The sequence below is a fragment of the Balaenoptera ricei genome, chromosome 4 (genome assembly GCF_028023285.1).
Source record: "Balaenoptera ricei isolate mBalRic1 chromosome 4, mBalRic1.hap2, whole genome shotgun sequence".
In the NCBI taxonomy this organism is placed as follows: domain Eukaryota; kingdom Metazoa; phylum Chordata; class Mammalia; order Artiodactyla; family Balaenopteridae; genus Balaenoptera; species Balaenoptera ricei.
The window spans coordinates 101,250,267-101,273,192 of record NC_082642.1 but is presented as its reverse complement, the minus strand read 5'-3'; the positions used below and the strand labels follow the sequence as shown (position 1 = coordinate 101,273,192).

The 22,926-nt window shown below is 36.8% G+C and overlaps 1 protein-coding gene across 4 annotated transcripts in view; it reads left to right on the top strand.

The window, feature by feature from the left end:
* GRAMD1C (GRAM domain containing 1C) overlaps nt 1-22,926 on the top strand; it is a 95,986-nt gene that overhangs the window by 52,511 nt on the left and 20,549 nt on the right. For 3 of the 4 annotated variants that reach the window (XM_059921109.1, XM_059921108.1, XM_059921110.1), the window contains 3 exons: nt 11,950-12,068; nt 14,473-14,605; nt 18,801-18,960. In XM_059921109.1, coding sequence (XP_059777092.1) covers nt 11,950-12,068; nt 14,473-14,605; nt 18,801-18,960 — 412 coding nt within the window. Of the gene's footprint in view, nt 1-9,104; nt 9,406-11,949; nt 12,069-14,472; nt 14,606-18,800; nt 18,961-22,926 lie in introns of those variants that run through there. The other variant, XM_059921111.1, reaches the window with a different exon arrangement.

Genomic DNA, 22,926 nt, shown 5'->3' with positions numbered 1-22,926 from the left:
TATGGCAATACTCCCCAAATTGATCTGCAGATTCAGTGCAATCCATATCAGAATACCAACTGGCATTTTTGTAGAAATTGACAAGTGGATTTTAAAACTCATATGGAAATGCAAGGTACCCAGAATAGCAAAAACAGTCTTGAAAAAGAAGAAGAAAGTTGGATGAATTAGTCTGTTAGGTCTGCCATAAAAAAATGCCATAGGCCGAATGGCTTAAACAACAGAAATTTATTTTCTTAGAGTTCTGGAACCCAAAGGCCCCATCTCCAAATACATTGGGAGTTGGGGTTTCAACATATGGATTTTGGGGGGACACAATTCAGAGCATAGCAACTTCATTTAACCTTAATTTCCTCCTTAAAATCTCTGTCTCCAAGTATAGTCATATTGGGGGTCGGAGCTTCCGCATGTGAATTTGGGGGACTACAATTTGGTTCATTACATTGGAGGACTTAACACTTCTTGATTTCAATGTTTACTACAAACCTGCAGTAATCAAGGCGGTATACCCTGTGTTTGGTTCATAACATTGGAGGACTTACACTTCTTGATTTCAGTGTGTACTACACATCTGCAGTAATCAAGGCAGTATACCTGGCAAAAGTCTAGACATAGATTAATGGCATAGAATTGAGAATCTAGAAATAAAATCTTAAAATTAATTATCAATCATAAATTGATTTTTGACAAGGTTACCAAAATAATTCACTGGGGAATAAATAGTATTTTCACCAAATGGTGCTGGAATAACTAGATATCAACATGCAAAAGAATGAATTTTAACCCCTACTTCATGCCATATACAAAAATTAACTCAGAATGGATCATAGACCTAAATGCAAGGTCTAAAAGTATAAAACTCTCAGAAGAAGCTGTAGGCGTAAATACTCATGACCTTTGGATTAGACAATGGTTTCTTAGATATGACATCAAAAGCTCAAGTGACAAAGGAAAAAAATAGTTAAATTGGATTTCATCAAAATTAAAAACTTTGTGCTTGAAGGAGTCCATCAAGAGAGGGAAAAGGCAACTAACTCATGGAGAAGATATCTGCAAGTTATATATCTGATAAGGTATTTGCATCCAGAGTTATATATCTGGAGAGAAAATATGTGCAAGTTATATATCTGATAAGGTATTTGCATCCAGAGTTATATATCTGGAGAGGAAATATGTGCAAGTTAAGAGTATATAAAGAATTCTTACAACTCAACAAGAAAAAGACAAATAGCCGATTAAAAAGTGGGCAAAGGATTTGAATTGTAATTTCTTCAAAGAACATATACAAATGACCAAGTGCATGCAGAGATGCTTAGTGTCATTAGCTGTTAGAGAAACATAAATCAAAACCACAGTGAGATACCACTTCACACCCACTGGGATGGCTAAAATAAAAAGACAGACATTACCTAATGTTGAAGATGTGGATAAACTAGAGCCCTCATGCATTGCTGATGGCATTGTAAAACTTTGAAAAATTTGAAAAACAGTTTGGTAGTTTCTCAGAATGTTGAATATAGAGCTACCATATGACCCAGCAATTCCATTTCTAGGGCTGTATGCAAGAAAATTGAAAGCATATGTTCACACAAAAACTTGCAGTCAAATATTCATAGCATTATTCATAGTAGCCAAAAATAGAAACATCAACAGATGAAAGTATACATAAAAATATACAAAATGTATATTCATAAAATGGAATATTATTCAGCAATAAAAAGGAGTGAATTACTGATACATGGTACAACATGGTAAACCTTGAAACATTATGCTATGTGAAAGAAGCCAGTCCCAAATGAACACATATTGTATGATTCTGTTTTTATTAAATGTCCAGAATAGGCAAATTCAAAGAAGTTGAAAATAAATTTGTTGCCAGGGGGAGGGAGGAATGAGGAGTGACTGCTAATGAATTTGGCCACCTTTTTGGGTTGATGAAAATATTCTAAAATTCGTAGTGATAGTTGTACAACTCAGGATATGCTAAATACTACTGAATTGTATGCTTTTAGAAAAGTGAATTTTATGGTTTGTGACTTATAGCTTAGTAAAGCTGTTATTTGTTATTTAAAAAATTTTTTTAAACAGACATTTATTTCTCTATAGCCATTATTTTGTTAAAACTTTAAAAAAGATTTTTATTTTATATTGGAGTATAGTTGATTTACAATGTTGTGTTAGTTTCCGGTGTACAGCAAAGTGATTTAGTTATATCAATACAAATACATATATCTATTCTTTCTCAGATTCTTTTCCCATATAGGTTATTACAGAGTATTGAGTAGAGTTTCCTGTGCTATACAGTAGGTGCTTGTTGATTATCTATTTTATATATAGTAGTGTGTATCTGTTAATCCCAAACTGTTAATTTATCCCTCCCCACCATCTTTCCCCTTTGATAAACACAAGTTTGTTTTGTAAATCTGTGAATCTGTTTTGTAAGTTCATTTGTATCAGTTTTTAAATTCCACATGTAAGTGATATCATGTGGTATTTGTCTTTCTGTGTCTGACTTACTTCACTTAGTATGATAATCTCTAGGTCCATCCATATTGCTGCAAGTGGCATTATTTCATTCTTTTTTATGGCTGATTAATAGTCCATTATATATATGTAGCGCATCTTCTTTATCCCTTCCTCTGTTGATAGACATTTAGGTTGCTTCCGTGTCTTGGCTATTGTAAATCTTGCTGCAGTGAACATTGGGGTGCATGTATCTTTTCAAATTATGGTTTTCTCTGGATATATGCCCAGGAGTGGGATTGCTGGATCATATGGTAGCTGTATTTTTAGTTTTTTTAAGGAACCTCCATACTGTATGCTTTTAGAAAAGTGAACTTTATGGTAAGTAAATTATAGCTCAGTAAAACTGTTACTTTTTTAAAAAATGGTTTGGGGGAAGAGTAGAGATTTCCAGCTGATAAGAAAGGCTCCTTCTTTGCAGCAGGAGCTTAAACACTACTGGCGGAAACTTGACCTCCTCTCCTCCCCGCTACCCAGCTCAGCTCCTCACTGGAGTGCACAACTTCTGCCTAAGGGCTCTTAGGATTGAATGACTTCCAGTTTTTCAGGCAGCTGCTGAGGTCTGGGTCTTTGAAACAGTGCTCTGCTCGGATGCTTTCACTTCGCAGGAGTGCTGGGGGACTCAAGGTGATCTGGAAGTTGGGAGATGGAGGAGAGAAGTGGGTGGGGGTGGGGGAACTTGCCAAGCACAGACCCTCCTCCCTCCTTAAGGGAACGTTTAAGGCTGACAGGGCAGCCCCAAGCCCAAGCTCCCCCCACCCCCTTGCGTCTTTCTTGGAGTTTGGGCGCCCAGTCTCCCCATGCCCATGCTCCTAACCTGGGAGATGCTTAGGGCGGTGGGCCCGCGGGTGCCAGGTCCCGCGGTGTATGGCAGCCACCTGGGAGAGCACCGAGCAGACGTGCTGAGGCATGAGCCCCCCGCAGCTCCACTCTGCCCTACCAGGTCGTGCTGCAGGAAGGGGGTTGAAAACTCCAGTGTTGCTCTAGGGACATGGCATGGCTAACCCTGCCCCCAAACACCAGTTTTTTTCGAGTACCCTGGGAATCCCCCAGGTGCGTTCTCTCACGCTCACAAGGAACCAAAGACTGCTATGCAGCCTACGTTTGGTCATACCCTAGATCTGAGTGTCCTCTGCAAATCACTTTTGCGCTTATCACACTCGAGTAAGTTGGGATGCATCCTCACGAAAACAAATACCTCCTGGGAAATGATTAAGTTCAGGCTTACAGATGAGCCGGGGAGAAACTGAGATCTGAAGTTTAATGAAAAAAGAAAAAAAAAAAAAAAAAAGCTCTTTGAAGTGGGAGAAAGAGAGGGAATTCCAGAATACTTCTGAGGCCACCATAGCCAAGAAATGTCTTGTATGCTGGCTGGGAGTAAAATCTAACCCTCTTTGAAAAGATCCTCATGTCACCCGTGTTCTTGATGTGTACACGAGGAGTATCACCATCTTTACTGTAGTTATACATTTCAGATCTCTGGATTATTTGGTTATCTTTAACATTGAACATGCAACTCTATTTCAAGTGGACACCATACTCTTTTTTTTTTTTTTTTTAATTTTTTGGCCATGCTGCTCGGCTTGCGGGATCTTAGTTCCCCCACCAGTGATTGAACCCGCAGCCTCGGCAGTGAAATTGCGGAGTCTTAACCACTGCGCCGCCAGGGAATATCGCTATACTCTCATTTTAATAAAGAGAACGGTTACCATTTCTGCTCTATACTATGACAAAAATCAACCTTTATGCATATACTATATGTTAAGTACTATACAGACCTTAATGAAAGTTGAAGGTGAGATCTCAGGTTTAAAACTGTCCTAATTGGAATTTTAAACACTGTAGAATTCACCCAGAAAAGGAATTAGAAAACAAAATCAACAACAAAGCTACCCTTCCTGTGTTCTTCTAGTGATCTTTGAAGAACAATTCTTTTTAACATGGTAATATGTATAACAATAATAGTAACTCCCACTTAGGAAGTATTAGGTGCCAGGCATAGTGCTAGGTGCTTGGTGTAGTCTTAGTATTGTCTGTAATTTTACAAGCCTCAGTTGTCTTCTAGTTTTTTAAAGTGATAAAGCCACATTGGTTAGATTCCTTGATCTTTTGTAACACTATTTTGTAAAAGAGAAGGTAAAAACCAAAATTCATAAAATACACAGCCTAACTACAAAATTCTAGAAAACAACACAAGTAATTTGAATAATAAATTTTGTACATATTCAAACTACTTTAGGGAATTTAAGTTCAGAATATTATAATCATGTTTACTTTTAATTAGGGAATTTGAGAGTAAAAGTAAATATGTGTTACTTTTGCTTGCTGTTTGCGTAATAAAGCCTTAAAGGCATAGCATATTAATCTAGATAAAAGACGATTCCAGTAAGATTGATTAAGACAATAGAATGATGTTAAATCTGTGTGTGTGTGTGTGTGTGTGTGTGTGTGTGTTTTATTTAATTCTCCAGTAAGATAAATCTACAAAAGGGGAAAAAGCTGGAGGCAAATATGGTGCCTTTGAGAAAGAATGCTTTTAAAAGTACATTTTTTTTTTCATTCGTAAGGTTCCTCTGATGCATTGCTTCAGAAAGGACAGTTTATTTCAGGTATTTGAGTTAGCTTACCATAAGTCTTCAATGTTTAGACATGTGTCTAAACTGTCACCATGTCATTCATGCTGTAATTAATAGCACTTCAGCTTAGTTCACAACCTTTGAGTTTAGCACCCTTCTTGCAGATAGCACATTGAGTGTTTGAGATTTGTGAGGCCAGAAGACTGTGGCAGCTCCATTCTCGGTTACAAACAATTGATGTTTACTGACTTTTGTAAAGAACCTCTCAGCCCTTCCCCACGCCAGACCTCCACTTCTTGTTTGAGTTTAAGCCCCGCCCCCTTCCATGTTTTGTATCAGAGCCAGGCCGTCTTCCCGCCTGTTTTTGTATGGTCCACAAAGTAGGAGTGGTTTTATATTTATATTTCATGGCAATTATATGAATTCAAATTTCAGTGTCCATTAATAAAATTTTATTGAAACACAGCCATGCTCATTCTTTATGTGTTGTCTGTGGTTGGTTTCACACTACAGAGGCAGAGTTGAGTAGTTGCAACAGAGACTAAATGGACCACAAAGCCTGAAATATTTACTCTATGGTCTTTTACAGAAACAGTTTTTTAACCTCTGAACAATACTAAATCAAACTCATCTTTTTTTGAAAAAAAAAAAAAAAGCATACCTGCTAATGTTAGCTTCCTGCTTAATACCCATCACCCTTGGATAAAAATTTTTAATTGTTTATAGAGACTGTATGATCTGGCCCCAGCCCACCACTCCAGCCTCATTAATACTTTTATGTTTCTAGTGATATTGTCATATTATTAGATTTAGGATTACTCATGCTAATAATACAGGCAGGATGTGTACAGAATGAAATTGTTCTTTTTGTACTATTTTTTCTCTGAGAGATATAATAGTGGTATCTCTTGCCAGTACACGGGGGCTACTGGGAAGCTAGCTCTCCATGGAAATTTAAGAGTACATATTGAGAGTGGATGTTTAAATCCAGGGCCTAATAGAGCAGAAATCTGCACTCATTTTAAATTCTAAAGCTTAAAGAGACAGAATGGCTTTCAGGCTTATTCCCAAAGGCCAGAATTAGGAGGCATGTGTCAGAATTAGGGAGGAGGTTATGAGGGGTGTTTTGTCAATGTATACAGACCCACCCTCTTCCAATTTTGATACATGTCACTCCATCTTCTATTTTGGGAATCTCTAGTTGAAGGATGACAGGAGTGTATCTGTTCCTCAAGTGGGTTGGGGAAAAAAGGATTTAAAACAGTTTACTGATTGTATTAGTATATATAAAGAAAGAATGTGTTGGTCTGAAGGGGGCTTGGCCAGACTTAGGCCAAGAACTTAAGACCTAGGCCAGAAAAGCAAAGTCACAGAGGCAGACTTTGACCACTAGAGAAATGTACAAAGATGGGACAGAGATGAATCGTCAGGCTCCATCAGTGTCACAGTAGTTTTAACTTTAAAACTGTCTACCTTGCTCTGACTTCATGCTTATCATGCAAATTTCTGATTACTAGTCTGATTTCCAAGGTATTCAGGTACCTGGATGGTAGAATGAACGAATTCTGATGATTAGAAAAGATCGTTCCCCTACTGTGCATTAGTGTATTTATTACGGAGCATGTACATGCAGCTTGTGAGTGTGGCTGGTTTGAGTCAGCTGATGTGAGTGCATCTCTAGGATGTCAACAGTGCTGAGGCCATTCTGCAAACAGTGGTTAGTTTATCAAGTTAGTGTCACCTTTGAGACTTTCAGAAGAGTGTCATACAGCTTTTTCCTGCAGACTCCTCAGCCTTGTCAAACCTCTTATTCCTGCTTATGCCCCTCTCCAATGATTCTTCCTTTTGGAATTACTTGGAAATCTAGAAGTTTTCCAGTAGTCCTATAAATCTAATAAGTACCATATTCAAACCTACCAGGAAAAAAAATGCAAATTGCTAAGTATTTTAGTCACATATTCTATATAATAACCTGGCAGTGTAGAAGTATTAGTATTTGTATATTGTTCCCTCTTTTTTACCTTTCTGGTTGGCAGAACTCCTCCACCTATTTTCCCTTGGTCAGTGAAGTATACCTCCTCCTCCCCAGTCACCCAAGCCAGAAACCTGGTGCATCCTTGTTTCTTACCTCTTCTTTGCCAACATGTCATGTCGGTCATCAAGGCCCTCATCATTTCTAGCTTGAACCATTACAGTAGTCTCCTAGGGATCTCTTTTTAACACTGTAATCTGTCCTTTAGGTCAGGGGTCCCCAACCCCTGGGGGGGTTGTTAGGTTCCTGTTAGGAACCGGGCCACACAGCAGGAGGTGAGTGGTGGGTGAGCGAGCGAAGCTTCATCTGATGCTCCCCATTGCTCACATTAGGTCCCTGGTGCCAAAAAGGTTGGGCACCGCTGTTTCAGGTTGTTACCAAAAAAGTAGTCGTTTTAAAAGTGGATCTTTTAAAAACGCACTTCTGAACTTGTTGCTTTTCTATGTGTAACTAGTAGGTGGCTTTTTATATTTAGCGTGGAATACAGGCTCTTCATGACCTGGCTGCTTCCTCCTTCCCCACTGACTCTTTCCTTCTTCCTCTCTGTGTCTTCCTCCTCTCTGTGTCTTCCTCTCCCTGCCCTCCCCAGTCATGGTGAACTGGCTTGCCAGGCCGCTCCCCTTCTCTGCACACTTGCATTTGGTGTACGTGAGTTCATCTTACTTGATATTTCAGCAGCATTTCACACCATGGCACACTCCCTCTATTTTGAAACACCTTCTTCCCTTGATTTCCGTATCATTCTTTCTGAACTTTGCTCTACCTCTCTTGTATTTTTCTGTCCCTTTTTCCTCCTCTTCCACTCAGCCTTTGCATGCCAGACTTTCTTTGGGCCCAGCCTTAGGTTCTGTTTTCCCTCGTAAACCTACTGAGCTCAGCTCTGCTCCGCTCCATATCCAGTGGTTTACTATAAGAGATTTTTATATGTAGCAAAAGTATATAAAAATCATTTACAGTACAATTAATGTGTATTTTTCTCATAGCTATTTGGTTACCATGGTACAGTGAGGATATGTATCTACGATTTAGGTCAGTAAGACCTGCCATAATATGCCAAGAGCACTGGTTTTTAGGGAGTAAAAGCTAGCCCCATAGTGAGCTCTCTTCAGTTTGAGTGAGTAGTATCCTCCAGTGTTGCTTTGGTACCTCATTCTGCTGTTGTATAAAATGATAAGATTTTAGCAACCCTACCTCCCCACAAAAGGTTGATTCTTGCAGTCTATCAAGTAGCATTTGACATGTCTACACACTTTACCAGACTAGGTGGAACAGCTTGATAGCTGTTTCTAGCTAGGTAGAAATTAGGGCAAGATCTGATTTTTCATTTAGAAGAAAATTTTTCTCCTGGGAAATAAATTAGAACTGGTAGATGAGACTCTCTATAGTGTTTATTATAGTCCAGGTAGGTTCCTGCCGGGAAATTATTCTGAATAAAGGAAAAAATATTTCTAAAGGAAAGCATTATTGAGTAATCAACATGTAGACTTTTCAGTGATGAAAGATATGCCGACTGCTTCTTGGAATTGCTCCACCTGAATAGCTCATTCTTCTTGACATTTCCTAACATTCCATTTACAGTACTCAAGAGTTGCAATCCTTGATAGTCGTAAAGGGTTAATGCAGGAGTCTGATGGGGATGTGACATTAGTACTGAAGAAGTGGGGTGTGAAGAAGCGATGACATTGCCAGAATTGAATAGGAAGTATTAGCATGGAGAAGAAAATTTAACCCTTAATATATTTAATTTAAAAAATGAGATTAAAATCATATTGCAATAAGCATTTTACATAATTGAGCATAGGCAAGATATTTTCATTTGCATTTTTTGTTTCTAGTCAGTGTGTAGAACAGAAGAAATTGGGAACTGTCTCTTTAATAAAACCCTGTTTACCTACCCTCTTCTAGTAGGAGTGGCTTAGGAACCTGTAGAGTGAGGTGTAACTTCCAATTCTGCATTCTGAAGGGCAGCCTTGGATAAGAGTGCTGATACTACAAACCAGGAAGTGACAAATAATTTGCCTTAAGTTATAGTAGAACTTGTCTTTTATAAGGAAAACTTCTCATAACAAAACTAGAAGATTGAAGCATGGTTGTCACTAAATGTTTGGAACTCTGCTGCAGATAAAGACTTTGCAGCGTACTTAGAATACAAAGCTTTCTGGGCCAGAAATTGATCTGACTTTTGAGCCTTATCTGATTACTGCTTGATTCGTCTTTATTTTGTTCAAGTGCTCAGCAGGTTGAACGGGGAGCCTTCCTCCCCATTGTTAGCAGGTAGGTGGTCAGCCTTTGTTTAAAATTTAAGTTGTTTTTTAAGGTTACTTAACCCTGGTTCTGCTGCTGATTATTGGAAGAATTATGAATATCAGTCTGGGTATATGTTTTAATGTTTGAATATTCAGCATGGCTGTAAATAATCATTTTTGTGACTTTGTGCCAACTTTGTAGAAAAAGTCATTTTTAACAAATTAGCAAATCTATAAGGTGACAAATTAAATGAGTTCTATTTTGTTTTCTATTAACCTTATATGTTTAAATTTAATTAACAGATTAAAAGTCTATTGAAATTACTCTGCTATTAACTTCCTGATAGTATTTGATAATATATTTAAAACATTTATTGATGTAGTCAAATAAAATTGTATTTTTGTTGTTACTATTTTACTTACAAGTTTCATTTCTTTCACTCTTAGAAAGCTGTCTGAGTGTTTAGCTCATTGTTTATCTACTTGCTTTAGTTTGTTTTTGGAATAGTTTGATACCTATTATTTCAGAAGACTTTTTATAAAAGGTTAATCTTCCACAAGTATATTGAAATATTGCTTGTTTCTCTTTATAAAGTTAACCATGCATTTATGACACTAAAATTGTTTCAAAGATAACATCTTTGGAATATTGAGCTAATTATTAGTATGAGCTAACTGCTATTGTGAAAAAAAAAGAAAGCCATTACACAAATGGTTCTTCTGGAGTGGGAATCAGAAATGTGTGTGGGTACCTTTAGGATCAAGAACAGTGGTTTCTTTCTCTACCACTAGTGATCCTCTTTATTTTTCTTCTATGGACACTATGCTTCAAAAGACTTTTTGTCAACCAAATAAGTGGTGTATATTAAATAATAAAATGTTAGAACATTATTGTCTCTTAGGGATACGTTATTTCCAATGAGAGTTTCTTATCAGCCTGAGATAACCACTCTAGGTTAATATGATTCAGCCCCGAACGAAGAGGCCTGACATTTTACCTAGCTTGAAAAACTTTATTGTAGGTAACTGTTTGGATATTTTTGACTTTTTGAAATACTGATAGTAACAGCTGAAGTTTCAACAACTACTCTTATGGAATCTTAGTCATCTGGGAACTAGCAGTCTAAAGTGCAGAAATTCTGTTCTTAATATCTTTGAGTTTCCATGAAATGTAATGAAGGTCATCTAGTGTAATGTAACAAACAAAGATACCATAGCTACTAGACAGAGAGGAGAAACAGGGAAAAAGAAAAAAGGAAATGTGGTATTTGTCATTGGGAATGTCTGTGAGGAATTCAAGGTGTCTGTATGTTTTTGCCCCATAAAATTTCCCTATATTTATCCCTACTATTTACCCACTTAAAATTCTTACTCTGATTAGTCTGATAAATTGATAACTGCCTTCAAAACAAATATTGCTTATGTTTTTCATGTATTTTATTCTATATTTTTATGTAGCTTCCCTCTCCCAAATTTTTTTATTTCTCCATTTCCTCTATTCATGTCCTTCCTTCAACTTAGCTGAAGACCCTTCTGCAATGTGAAGCCTTATCTGATCACCCTAAACCACAGTAATATTTCTTTCCTTTAGATTTCTATATCATGTTGATTCTACCAGTTCTTTAGTACATAATAATGATATAGCTTATCATATTTAACTTTTACTTAAAAGTTTGCAGTGTTTCTTCAATTAAATTATAGTTGTTTGAGAGCAAGTAGGACATCATTTTTATCCGTTTTAGCATCTAGTGCAGTGATACACATGTGGTAGGTTCTAAATAAATATCTGTTGAATGAATGAGAGATGTAAAGAATCTTGCCAACAGTTGCTTCAAGTGTTATGCTGCCTCCCTCTACCTTGCTTAATTATGTAATTAACCATCTATAATGTTTCTAAAAATCAGACTGTTGGTTGTCATACTATTATTGTTTTTGTTTTCCTTTGTAACACATGCATTTTTTATATTAGATTATTTAACACTGATATGATACCTACAAAGAAAGAACAAGCTGGACTTTATTAAAAATAAATAAAAATAAAAACGGAAATATTCTGAATTCCAGACTCTTGCATTTTATATTTTAGGAAAATATAATTTAAAATTTACTGATCTATGAGGTTTCAAATATAGTTAAAATATTCAGATACATTATGAATTAAGGGGAGGGATTCTGAACTGACGTTTGGTATCCTGAATGGTGATCCAGTCATCCTGATAGACTGGTTGGATTGCAGAATTTAAATCACAGATTAGTAATTGCCAGAAACAATGAACAAATTGTTTTATAAAAAGAGGGTTTTAAATGTCTTACACCCATTGACAGTAGTTATTATATTACACACTTTAAAATCATCATCTACCTATTCCCAGTATCAACTATGTTGGATATGTTTTGTTAACCCACTTTTTATAGATACAGAAAACTGATATCTAGAAAGGTGGAATAACAAAGCCATACACTAGTAACTGCACAACAGGTCATTTTGACTTCAGAATTCATGTTTTGAATCACTATGTTGTATGCTATGTTATGTTTTCCAATAGTCAGGGTAATCTTTCTGTCATTCTAGAGCTTGACCAGACAGGAATTCTGGCAGCTGCTCCAGCAGAACTATGGCACTGAGCTAGGCTTAAATGCTGAAGAGATGGAGAACTTGTCCCTGTCGATTGAGGATAATGTGCAGCCAAGGTACTGCAAAATGTTTTGAAATGTCAAGATTTGTTAATCATTCATTAATCAAAGCAGAATTATTTTAGACTGTACTAATTCAGGCTTTCTATTTATTCACCATCCAGTGAAATTTGCCTCTTGCTTCTCTGTAGTGGAATGGGTGAAAGGTGAGGACAGTGAATAGTTTGCTAAATTGGTAAGCAAATACAGGTCAGATGAGGAAATGTTAACTTTGTAACTGTGTCACCTAGGATTTGCTTAAAGCATGGGGTTAGTAAACCTTTTTATTAAGGATATGGAGAAGTACCTAGTGAAATCTCTGCACCTATACATAACAATAAAGAAAATTAGCTGGAAGATATTTTAAGGGATACAAAGATAATATGACTTTTCCTCAAGGATACCCTAGCATAGTACTTGACATGTAGTTGGCACTCAATAAATATTGAATGCATTAATGAAAGGAGCTTATAGCGCTACAGGGAATGCAAATAATTTTAATACAGGGTTGAAAATGATAAGGGCCATAAAGAGCAATAGATAATGTGGGAAAAATTCAGAGTGGAGAGAGATTATTTTTGACTGATGGGAATTCACTTGGAAGAGTGGACATTATTATTAACCTGTACAAATAGAAGTGCGTTTTGTCCAGTGGTAATTGAGGTCAGAGCAATAAAAACAACTAAGGATAATACATGAAAATTCTAGAGCAAACATTATGCTAAGTGAAAGGAGCCAGTCACAAAAGACCACATATTGTATGATTCTATTTATATGAAATAGAGTCCAGAATCAGTAAATCCATAGAGATAGAAAGTAGATGAGGAGTTGCCAGGGACTGGGAGAAAGGGAGAGTGGGCACAGGGCACTGCTGATGGGCACAGGGATTCTTTTGGGGTGATAAAAATGTTCTCAAATTAAATAGTGGTAATGACTGCACAACTCTGTAAATCACTGTATTGTACACTTTAAATTGGGTGAATTTTATGATATATGAATTATACCTTAATAAAAAATCAGGTGAATTATTTATTTAAAAATTCTGTAGCAAATAAGTCTTAAGATGGAAATCTTTCAAAGTCTCATGTGTGTACAAAAATTTTATTCTATCTAGATAAGTCTTCTAGTTATACTGATCCTATTTGTATTGTGTCAGCTCAGCGTTAATATCTTACAGTCTTTTTTACATGGTTACACATGTATATTTTATTAGGTTTCTGTAAAGTTAAAAATTTCCATTGGCCTACTCTCCTTGTCAAGTTTACTAGGCTTGGGACTTCCCTGGATCCTCATTCCCTCTTCTACTCTTTTTCTCATTCTTCCAATCTCTGAGAGAAGCATATCTACCTCACGCCTTTATTTCCTCAGCTCTTCCATCTTCTTTCTTTTCACTTTCAATCTTTCCTTCACTCTCCTTCCTCTTTTTTTCTTCATTTCTCCACAATCCACCTCCATCCTTAAAATCCTCAAGTACAGACCCTCAGCTGGTGGTCTTGTCTCCAGGAGCCGTTTTCCTTGTTTGGTTCCCTCGGAGTCCTGCTATTCTGTCTGGCCAGGAGTAACTGGGTAGTAAACCTAAGTATTATTTGGGTGGAGTAGCATAGGCTTTTTTAGCTTTTCTGTCTCCTTGTCAGGATAATGTGGATTCAGATGTCAGGCAGCCACTTTATTTTAGGAGAGCTTTAAGTCTAAACATAGCAATGACTACATGGGAATGCTAATTGCTCAATAAAGTTGAGGTCTGGAAGTTAGATCCATGGTGCTGCTTTTATATTTAATACACTTTCCTGTTTTTCCCCCCACTCTCTGAAAGAGGAAAAGAAGGTCCCAAGACATTTATTGTAATCTTGTCCCTATGACCATTTGAAAGCCTTTCCTTTAACCTTAGGAATTCCTGTTCTCAGGAACGAGAAGAACAAGAAGGGAGGCATGGATTGATGGATGGGCTCTGTGCTCAGACATCAGGAGCTTCCCCTTCCTGGAGGGATGTGTCATCTCAGCTGGGACGGAATCTGAAGGAAGGAGATGATATCTAGAACCGCCTTCCGGTGTTACCTGGCATCCAACTCAAACACCTACCCTGCACCTTTCGAAGCTTCTTCATTGTCCACAACTGAAATTTAAATAAGCAATGTTCATTTTATTAGTTGCTGTTACGGCCACTTGTACTGGGTTAATTTCTTAACGGTTTCTGAAGTTTATAAAATCTTATATGAGCGTATTTTATTTTCAGCAGTGAAGTCAATTTGCATGTGATTTAAGAAGATAGCTTTGTTATAAGTAGAAGCTTATTTGTTACATTACAAAAAAAAAATTTGTTGTCAAAATGCTTTATAATAGAAAAGGACCTCAGTGAGGAGGCTAAATCAGCTATTTGTACGGAAGTGACCTTGTTTATGTTTCTGTGATGTGTTTCTTACAGAAGTCCAAGAAGAAGCAGCTTGGATGGCTGTGGGGAGAGAGATGAAAAATTATCCAAGCCAATCAGTTTTACCCTTGAATCAATTAGTCGGGTTTCAGAAACAGAGTCAATTGATGGAAATCCACCAAAAGCGGTTAGTATATGATATCCCTTTTAAAATCTGTCTGATACTGCCATGTGTTCATCATAATGGAAGAGCAAATAAAACTACAATATACAAAATGTTTAAAAACTTAAGATGTCAGGCTGCTCTTTTATTTTAGGACAAGAGTTTTAAGCCTGTAAGTTGCAGAGGTTTTATGGGAATAATATGTGGTTCTGTTCAGAGCTGGATATGGTGCAGAGTTACCAGGCAGCTCCCTGAGCATCAGTCTGTAAGGGGGAGAGACATCATTAAAAATATAATAAGGTGGAGAAATTCATAGTTAGCAGAATTTTTCCCGTAGCAGGTAGTGTGCGTAGTGGAAAGAATCTGTATTGAAGGGGAGATGAGAACTCTGAACACCATGCTTGAATAACAGTAGATGCTTGTTAAACTGATTACTAAAGCAGGCACATCCAGTTAATTACTGAGCTTCATAGTTAGTTTCTTTCTTTATTTTTTCAAGTATTATTATAAGCCCTTCAATTTTTTTAAATTTCAGTGAGTTTCTGTCACTTGAAGTCATTATTATTACTACTTTTTATACTCAGTTTGTCCCCTCTGCCAATGGGAGCCCCTTCAGGTTGGCTCCTTTGTCCTTTTGAAATAATCAGTAATCTTTGATGACTTCCTTTCTTTCTGGTACAGTAATGTGTCCCAGGCACATTTTGTATACTTTCTGTCCCAGACTTAGTATCAGCCATTTTTTCTAATGAGCCATAGTTTTAATGAAGAATGGTACTTAGACCACATTCTGAGTGCTAAGAGTGTACAACTTTTGTTCTTCTGATTGGGGTGCAAGTTTGGAGCCAATACTGAATTTCTTGTTTTAGATCAGAGCATTGGCTTCACATCCTACCTTTGCCACTTGCTAACTGTATGACCTTAAAGAAATTAACTTAATTACTTAACCTTTCTATGCTTTTGTTTTCTCAACTATAAGATGAGGACACTAATACCCCACAGGGTTTTTTTAATAAGGACTAAATGAATTAATATATGTGAAAATGCATTGAACAGTCCCTAGCACATATTAAATATTCAATAACCATAAGCTATTATGATTGAAGGTGAATCTGTGTGTGGCCATCAGTGGACCTTTTCTACCTTCTCTCATGGAGCTCCCAGCATCTGCTGTGAATAAATGTTGGGGAAACATTGAAACAGAATATATTTATGTAAAAGGCCACCAAGTTATAAACTTGTCTCAGGCAATCATCACGCACCTATCTCAGTCTGATTTTGTGTTGTGGATTTCATGTAAAACTTATTCATCAAGAGACCCTTAGGAACTTACTGCTGGTGTAAGGGAGGTGATTCTGAATGCTAATCCCCTTGTACGTTCTCAATGAGAAGACCAAACCACTCAATTTTGGGGTGGTAACAGGACAGGGGATCTCTTGCAGTCCCCTCCTTTTACAAAAGTCTGACTTGAGGACTGGGTTCTCAGAACTACTAATATTTCTTGGGTCCTTCCTACAGCCTCTTTGACAATGCCTTCTGTACCTGCTCTTGGGATGCTCTTAACCTATTGGTCCTTGCTTCTAGTTTTGTCCCTAAAGGAAGTCATATGTTCTCTAAGGAAAGGGAATGGAATGTAGAGGAATAATTTAATGTTTTAAGATTGATTATATATTCATTGATGTTTAGTATAGATGTTTTCAGGTTATGGAATACAAGTAATTTATTTTTTAATTTTTTAAATTTAAAAAAAATTTTCTTTTTAGTGTTATAGTTTTTTTTTTTAACATCTTTATTGGAGTATAATTGCTTTACAATGGTGTGTTAGTTTCTGCTTTATAACAAAGTGAATCAGTTATACATATACATATGTTCCCATATCTCTTCCCTCTTGCATCTCCCTCCCTCCCACCCTCCCTATCCCACCCCTCTAGGTGGTCACAAAGCACAGAGCTGATCTCCCTGTGCTATGCGGTTGCTTCCCACTAGCTACCTATTTTATGTTTGGTAGTGTATATATGTCCATGCCACTCTCTCACTTTGTCACATCTTACCCTTCCCCCTCCCCATATCCTCAAGTCCATTCTCTAGTAGGTCTTTATTCCTGTCTTGCCACTAGGTTCTTCATGACCTTTTTTTTTTTTCCCCTTAGATTCCATATATATGCGTTAGCATACTGTATTTGTTTTTCTCTTTCTGACTTACTTCACTCTGTATGACAGACTCTAACTCCATCCACCTCACTACAAATAACTCCATTTCGTTTCTTTTTATGGCTGAGTAATATTCCATTGTATATAGGTACCACATCTTCTTTATCCATTTGTCTGTCAGTGGGCATTTAGGTTGCTTCCATGTCCTGGCTATTGTAAATAGAGCTGCAATGAACATTTTGGTACATGACTTTTTTTGAATTATGGTTTTCTCAGGGTATATGCCCAGTACTGGGATTGCTGTGTCGTATGGTAGTTCTATTTTTAGTTTTTTGAGGAACCTCCATACTGTTCTCCATAGTGGCTGTATCAATTTACATTCCCACCAACAGTGCAAGAGGGTTCCCTTTTCTCCACACTGTCTCCAGCATTTATTGTTTCTAGATTTTTTGATGATGGCCATTCTGACCAGTGTGAGATGATATCTCATTGTAGTTTTGATTTGCATTTCTCTAATGATTAATGATGTTGAGCATTCTTTCATGTGTCTGTAGGCCATCTGTATATCTTCTTTGGAGAAATGTCTATTTAGGTCTTCTGCCCATTTTTGGATTGGGTTGTTTGTTTTTTTGTTATTGAGCTGCATGAGCTGCTGGAATACAAGTAATTTAGAAGTTTGGTCCTTTTTTTCCTTTTGTGCCCAAGAGCAGTAAAGTGAGATTCTCAGATATCATGAATATCCTATGTCACTTACTTTGTTTCATTTTTACTTCCAACAAAGTTGGAAATAACAAAAAGTTAGAAATAACATTTTTTCCAAGAATAAAATAGGTTTTTCTTAAGTTATAAAATTAACACCCTTTGTAAAAATTCAGGAAATATAGAAAAATATACAAAGAAATAAAAATTGTCCAGATGCTAACCATTCAAAGATAGGGGCTGTTACTTTTCCTATAAGTATCTGTCCATGTTCTTTATAATAGGAACTATATCTTAATTAGAAACAACAGGAGAAATATGTGGAAAGTTACTCTACTTAGCATCTAAAGAGACCCTGGGTCAGCTAATAAACCTGTTGCTTCGTAGTGTGGAACTCCGAAATAAATCAAGTCTTGATTTTAACAATACTCTCTGATTGAAAAATCAATCCTCGACTAGGATAGTATAATCCTTTAATAAATTGAGTCCTGGGTCCCGGTTGTTATTCTGCTTTCTGAGTGGCCAATGGAAACCGGTCTCCTCCCTGGAGCTGCTTCTGTTGTTCAGTGCTGCTCAAAGATCTCATGGGGCAGGAAGTTATAGATACGCTTTTGCTGTCTTTCATCTGCTTATACACAGACAATACAAGAAAGTACATTGCTGTGTAGTTTATATTTATCACACTGTTCTATTAAGCCTAATTATAATACTGTTCTACTTGAATACTACTAACATAGCAATAGCATTCATACTTTAATGCCTAATATTAAATTTATTATAGAAATGACATATCTTTATTAAGCCATTCCCAGAAAGTATGGATAGCAGTATATACTGAATATATTTTAATGCCCAATTCCTTAGTCCTTTAACAGCAAAGCCAACTCTGTTCTTATGGGTTTGCTGCGAAATTAATTTTCCCTTTTAATCTTTTCTCCCTCACTGTACTCTTATGTGACTTTTATCTCTCTTTTTTCTTTCCCTTTCCCCTTTAGTTACTGGTCTTGAGAGATGGGTGAGTTCTCTTCCTTGAGGTGATGGGGCAGGTATTGTCTGGGGAAACTAACTGGGTTTGACTCCTTTCCTTTGCACAGCCCAAAGAACTGACTGTTCTATTATTTTTGTCCTTTGTCCCCTTTCTCTTCGACTTAAGTGATTCACACATTGTTAATTGTCTGTGAGTTCTTTTTTTATGATGTTCTTCATAAATTTATTGTTCATTAATGTATAAGAAGATGACTTTAGGATGGTCTATGTTATCTACCAATATTTTTTGGACTGAATTGGAAATGTGATACAAACATAACAAATTTTTCAAAAAGCAGTATTTCAAAGTGTCTTTATTATTAAAGATCTCATTGTTTGCTTTTTAGGGGTTAGGGAAAGAGGAACCCCAAAGTGAGAAACAGATCAAAAGCCCTTCACTAACTTCAGAAAAGAGGTTAAGTAGACTGTCATCAAAATCACTGGACTTGAATAAAAATGAATATCTTTCTTTGGACAAAAGCAGCACTTCAGATTCTGTTGATGAAGGTAAAAAATTTCTTATAAATTTTAGTAAAATTTCAGTTACGTCTTTTAATGTTTACTTTTATATTAGGTGTGTGCAAATTGAGCATTTGGTTTTTGCATTAGATACAGTCTCACTCTATAATGAACCAAAAAAGGATGGAAGTTAATAAGAAATAGAGGAAAGGGACTGCTAAATCTAACCTCTCTCCACTTTGCAGAAGCCTGGAATTTGAAAATCTTCATCACGTTTAGCTTTTAACGTCCCAAGCCTTAAGATGGTGGAGATGAAGCAGTAGCAAGGGAAAAGCAATTTTTTTCTTTTTATCCATGACTCATTTGTAACTGGATGTTGTACTTCTTATCTCCCTCACTTGTTTTTCTCCTCCTCCAACCCCCTTCCCGTCTGGGAACCACTTGTTTGTTCTCTCTATCTATGACTCTGTTTCTGTTATGTTTGTTCATTGTTTTGGTTTTTAGATTCCACATATAAGTGAATGCATACAGTATGTGTCTTTGTCTGACTTATTTCACTAAGCATAATACCCTCTAGGTCCATCTATGTCAAAACGGCAAGATTTCATTCTTTTTTATGGTTGAGTAATATTCCATTGTGTGTGTGTGTGTGTGTGTGTGTGTGTGTGTGTGTGTGTATATATATATATATATATATATATATATATATATATATATATACCACACTTTCTTTATCCATTTATCTGTTGATGGGCACTTAGGTTGCTTCCATATCTTGGCTACTGTAAATAATGCTACAGTGAACATAGTGGGGTGCATATATCTTTTTGAATTAGTGTTTTCGTTTTCAGATAAATACCCAGGAGTGGAATTGCTGGATTGTATGGTAGTTCTATTTTTAATTTTTTGAGGAACCTACATACTATTTTCCATAGTAACTTCACCAGTTTACATTCCCACCAACAGTGCACAAGGGTTCCCTTTTCTCCACATCCTCCCCAATACTTGTTATTTGCTGTCTTTTTGATAACAGCCATTCTGACAGGTGTGAGGTGGTACCTCATTGTGGTTTTGATTTGCATTTCCCTGATGATTAGTGATGTTGAGCATCTTTTCATGTGCCAGTTGGCCATCTGTATGTCTTCTTTGGAAAAATATCTATTCAGGTCCTCTGCTCATTTCATTTTTTAATCAGGTGGTTTTCAGTTGTTGAGTTGTATGAGTTCTTTGTATATTTTGGATATTAACCCCTTATCAGATATATCGTTTGCAAATGTCTTCTCCCATTCTAGTCAGCCTTTTCATTTAGATTATAGTTTCTTTCACTGTGCAAAAGCTTTTTAGTTTGATCTAGTTCCATTTATTTATTTTTGCTTTTATTTGTCTTGCCAGAGGAGACATACACAAAAAAATACTGCTAAGAAAGCTGTCGAAGAATGTACTGCTTATGTTTTCTTCTAGAAGTTTTATGGTTTCAGGTCTTACATTTGAGTCTTTAATAACGTTTCAGTTTAAAAAAATCATAATAAAAATCTTCATGGTGTAACACTATAATTTTACTACTTTCCTTAACCACACAAAAAAAGAAGAGAAATAGAGAGAGATTCAAAAGTAGAGAATATAATAAAAATAAAAAGCAGTTGCTTAAGGGAAACTTTATAGCAAATCATATTCTCTTTACTTTCTCTTGTTAGAACCAATAACCTAGGGCTTGTCATGCTTATCAAGTGGGCATTTCAAGGAATTTTTTTTCTTTTTAGCTGTAAGATTATTGACACCGAAGTCAGTGAAGTGAGGAGACAATGGGAAAGATCTAGGGTAGTGACTACTTTCAAATTTCAAGAAAGGAGTAATGCCAGTGGAGTTTTGCTATACCTGCTTTTGTACCAGCATGTTATATTAATATTCCTACCAGAATATTGGCGATGGGGACGTTGTGGTGCTTTGGATCTGTCCGGCAGGATTGTATTTGCTAGTCCACTTGCTGTTCGGCTTAGACCTGGTTTGGGAACCCCTGAAGGCTGTTTACTAAATCCATGAAAACCAAAACTAGATCCAAGGCAAATCTAAGTCAAATCCAAATCAAGTCCAAATCTAAGATCAAATCCAGATCCAAAACCAAACCAAGACCAAATCCTTGAAAACCAAATCCAAATCAAGTTTAACCTTGGTTTGGAAACACTGAAGCATCTCTGATGAAAACTAAACCCACGCTCTTAAAAACGTAAATAAAAATAAACAAGTCCCGGGCTTCCCTGGTGGCGCAGTGGTTGAGAGTCTGCCTGCCAATGCAGGGGACACGGGTTCCAGCCCTGGTCTGGGAAGATCCCACATGCCGCGGAGCAACTGGGCCCGTGAGCCACAGTTACTGAGCCTGCGCGTCTGGAGCCTGTGCTCCGCAACAAGAGAGGCCGCGACAGTGAGAGGCCTGCGCACCGCGATGAAGAGTGGTCCCCGCTTGCCGCAACTGGGGAAAGCCCTAGCACAGAAACGAAGACCCAACACAGCCATAAATAAATAAAATAAAATTTAAAAAAAAATAAAATAAAAAAAAAATAAACAAGTCCCTAAAGTATCATAGAATGCATTAAGAAGACAGTTGATGTGTTCTTTTGAAAAGATAGTTGAGAGGAAGTTTTTTTAAAAAAGAATCGAGCACCAGGAATGACTAGACTCTCTTGGTGTCCTTACCATTCATGCTTGGGTATGCAGTCCTGTGAATTAGTTATCCCCTGCCTGCCTGAACCTCTAACTGTAGGAAGATCTACTCTGGCACCCAGTGGCCAGACACGTAAGTGACAGCAAAACGGGGATTTTTTTCCCCCCCTTCTTTCTCACCTGCTCTTTTATAAGAATGGTCCTTTAAAAAAAAAGCCTTACTTTCTTTATTGAGTTCCTATAAAATTAACGTTAATGATTAAAGGATAACATTAAAACTCATATAAGCTGTGTCTTTATCTAGAAATAAACAAGGAATAATAGTGATGTAGTTTCTGTATTGCATATGAGCCCTAATCACCCATTTTTAGAAAATGGAAGATAAAACAAATTGTGTGTCCTTAGTTACTCAATTAAACTCCAAATTACCTAATTTTCTTGCATACCTACCTAATACATTTTTCACACATCCTCAAAATACTATCAATATCTGGTTTCAGTTTTATTCATGTCCAGGTCCTTCTCATATTTATGTCTCAATTTTCCCACGATTTCCACTGGCCACTTTCAAACTTATATGCTTGAAATAGTATTTCTTCTTTATTGGAAATAGTAACCTGCTACTAATTTGAGCAGTGTTCCTTTCCCCATTTAAAATGCCACCTGCTAGCTTAATAAATTTCCAGCAATATTATTGGTGATGTTACTTAGGTAGGAAGCTTTAAAGTACCATGAATTTAATAGATAAATAATCCCAGGGACTTCCTTGGTGGTCCAGAGGCTAAGACTCTGCGCTCACAATGCAGGGGTCCGGGTTCGATCCCTGGTCAGGGAACTTGATCCCGCATGCATGCCGCAACTAAAGATCGTGCATGTCGCAACAAAGATTCCCCATGCCGCAACTAAGACCCTGCACAGCCAAATAAATAAATATAAAAAAAAATAATCCCAGATGGAAATAGTTTGTTTCATATCCTTACTTCCTCAAACACATTTACATACAAAAAGTATTATTGTTAATTTCCAGCAGCAATACCACAGATTATGTTTTACCAGTCTTGATATAGAACATTTTATCGAATAATGGAGTTTAAATGAAATATGAAGATATTGTATTGAAATATTTATATAAGTGTAATTTATGTCCTTCTTAAATGTGAACAGGAAACTTACTTTTGAAAAATTATAGTTCCAGGACTCCTTAGAGAAATGGCTGCTTCTAGGGCCCAGTTGGGGAATATACAAAATGAACCTGGAACATCTTGTAGTGCCAGAATATAAAGAAGTGCTTGAAAAAGAAAAAAAGAGGCATGTCAAAAGGACATAGGAGTCAACCTGAAAGAGCTTCTAATGGCC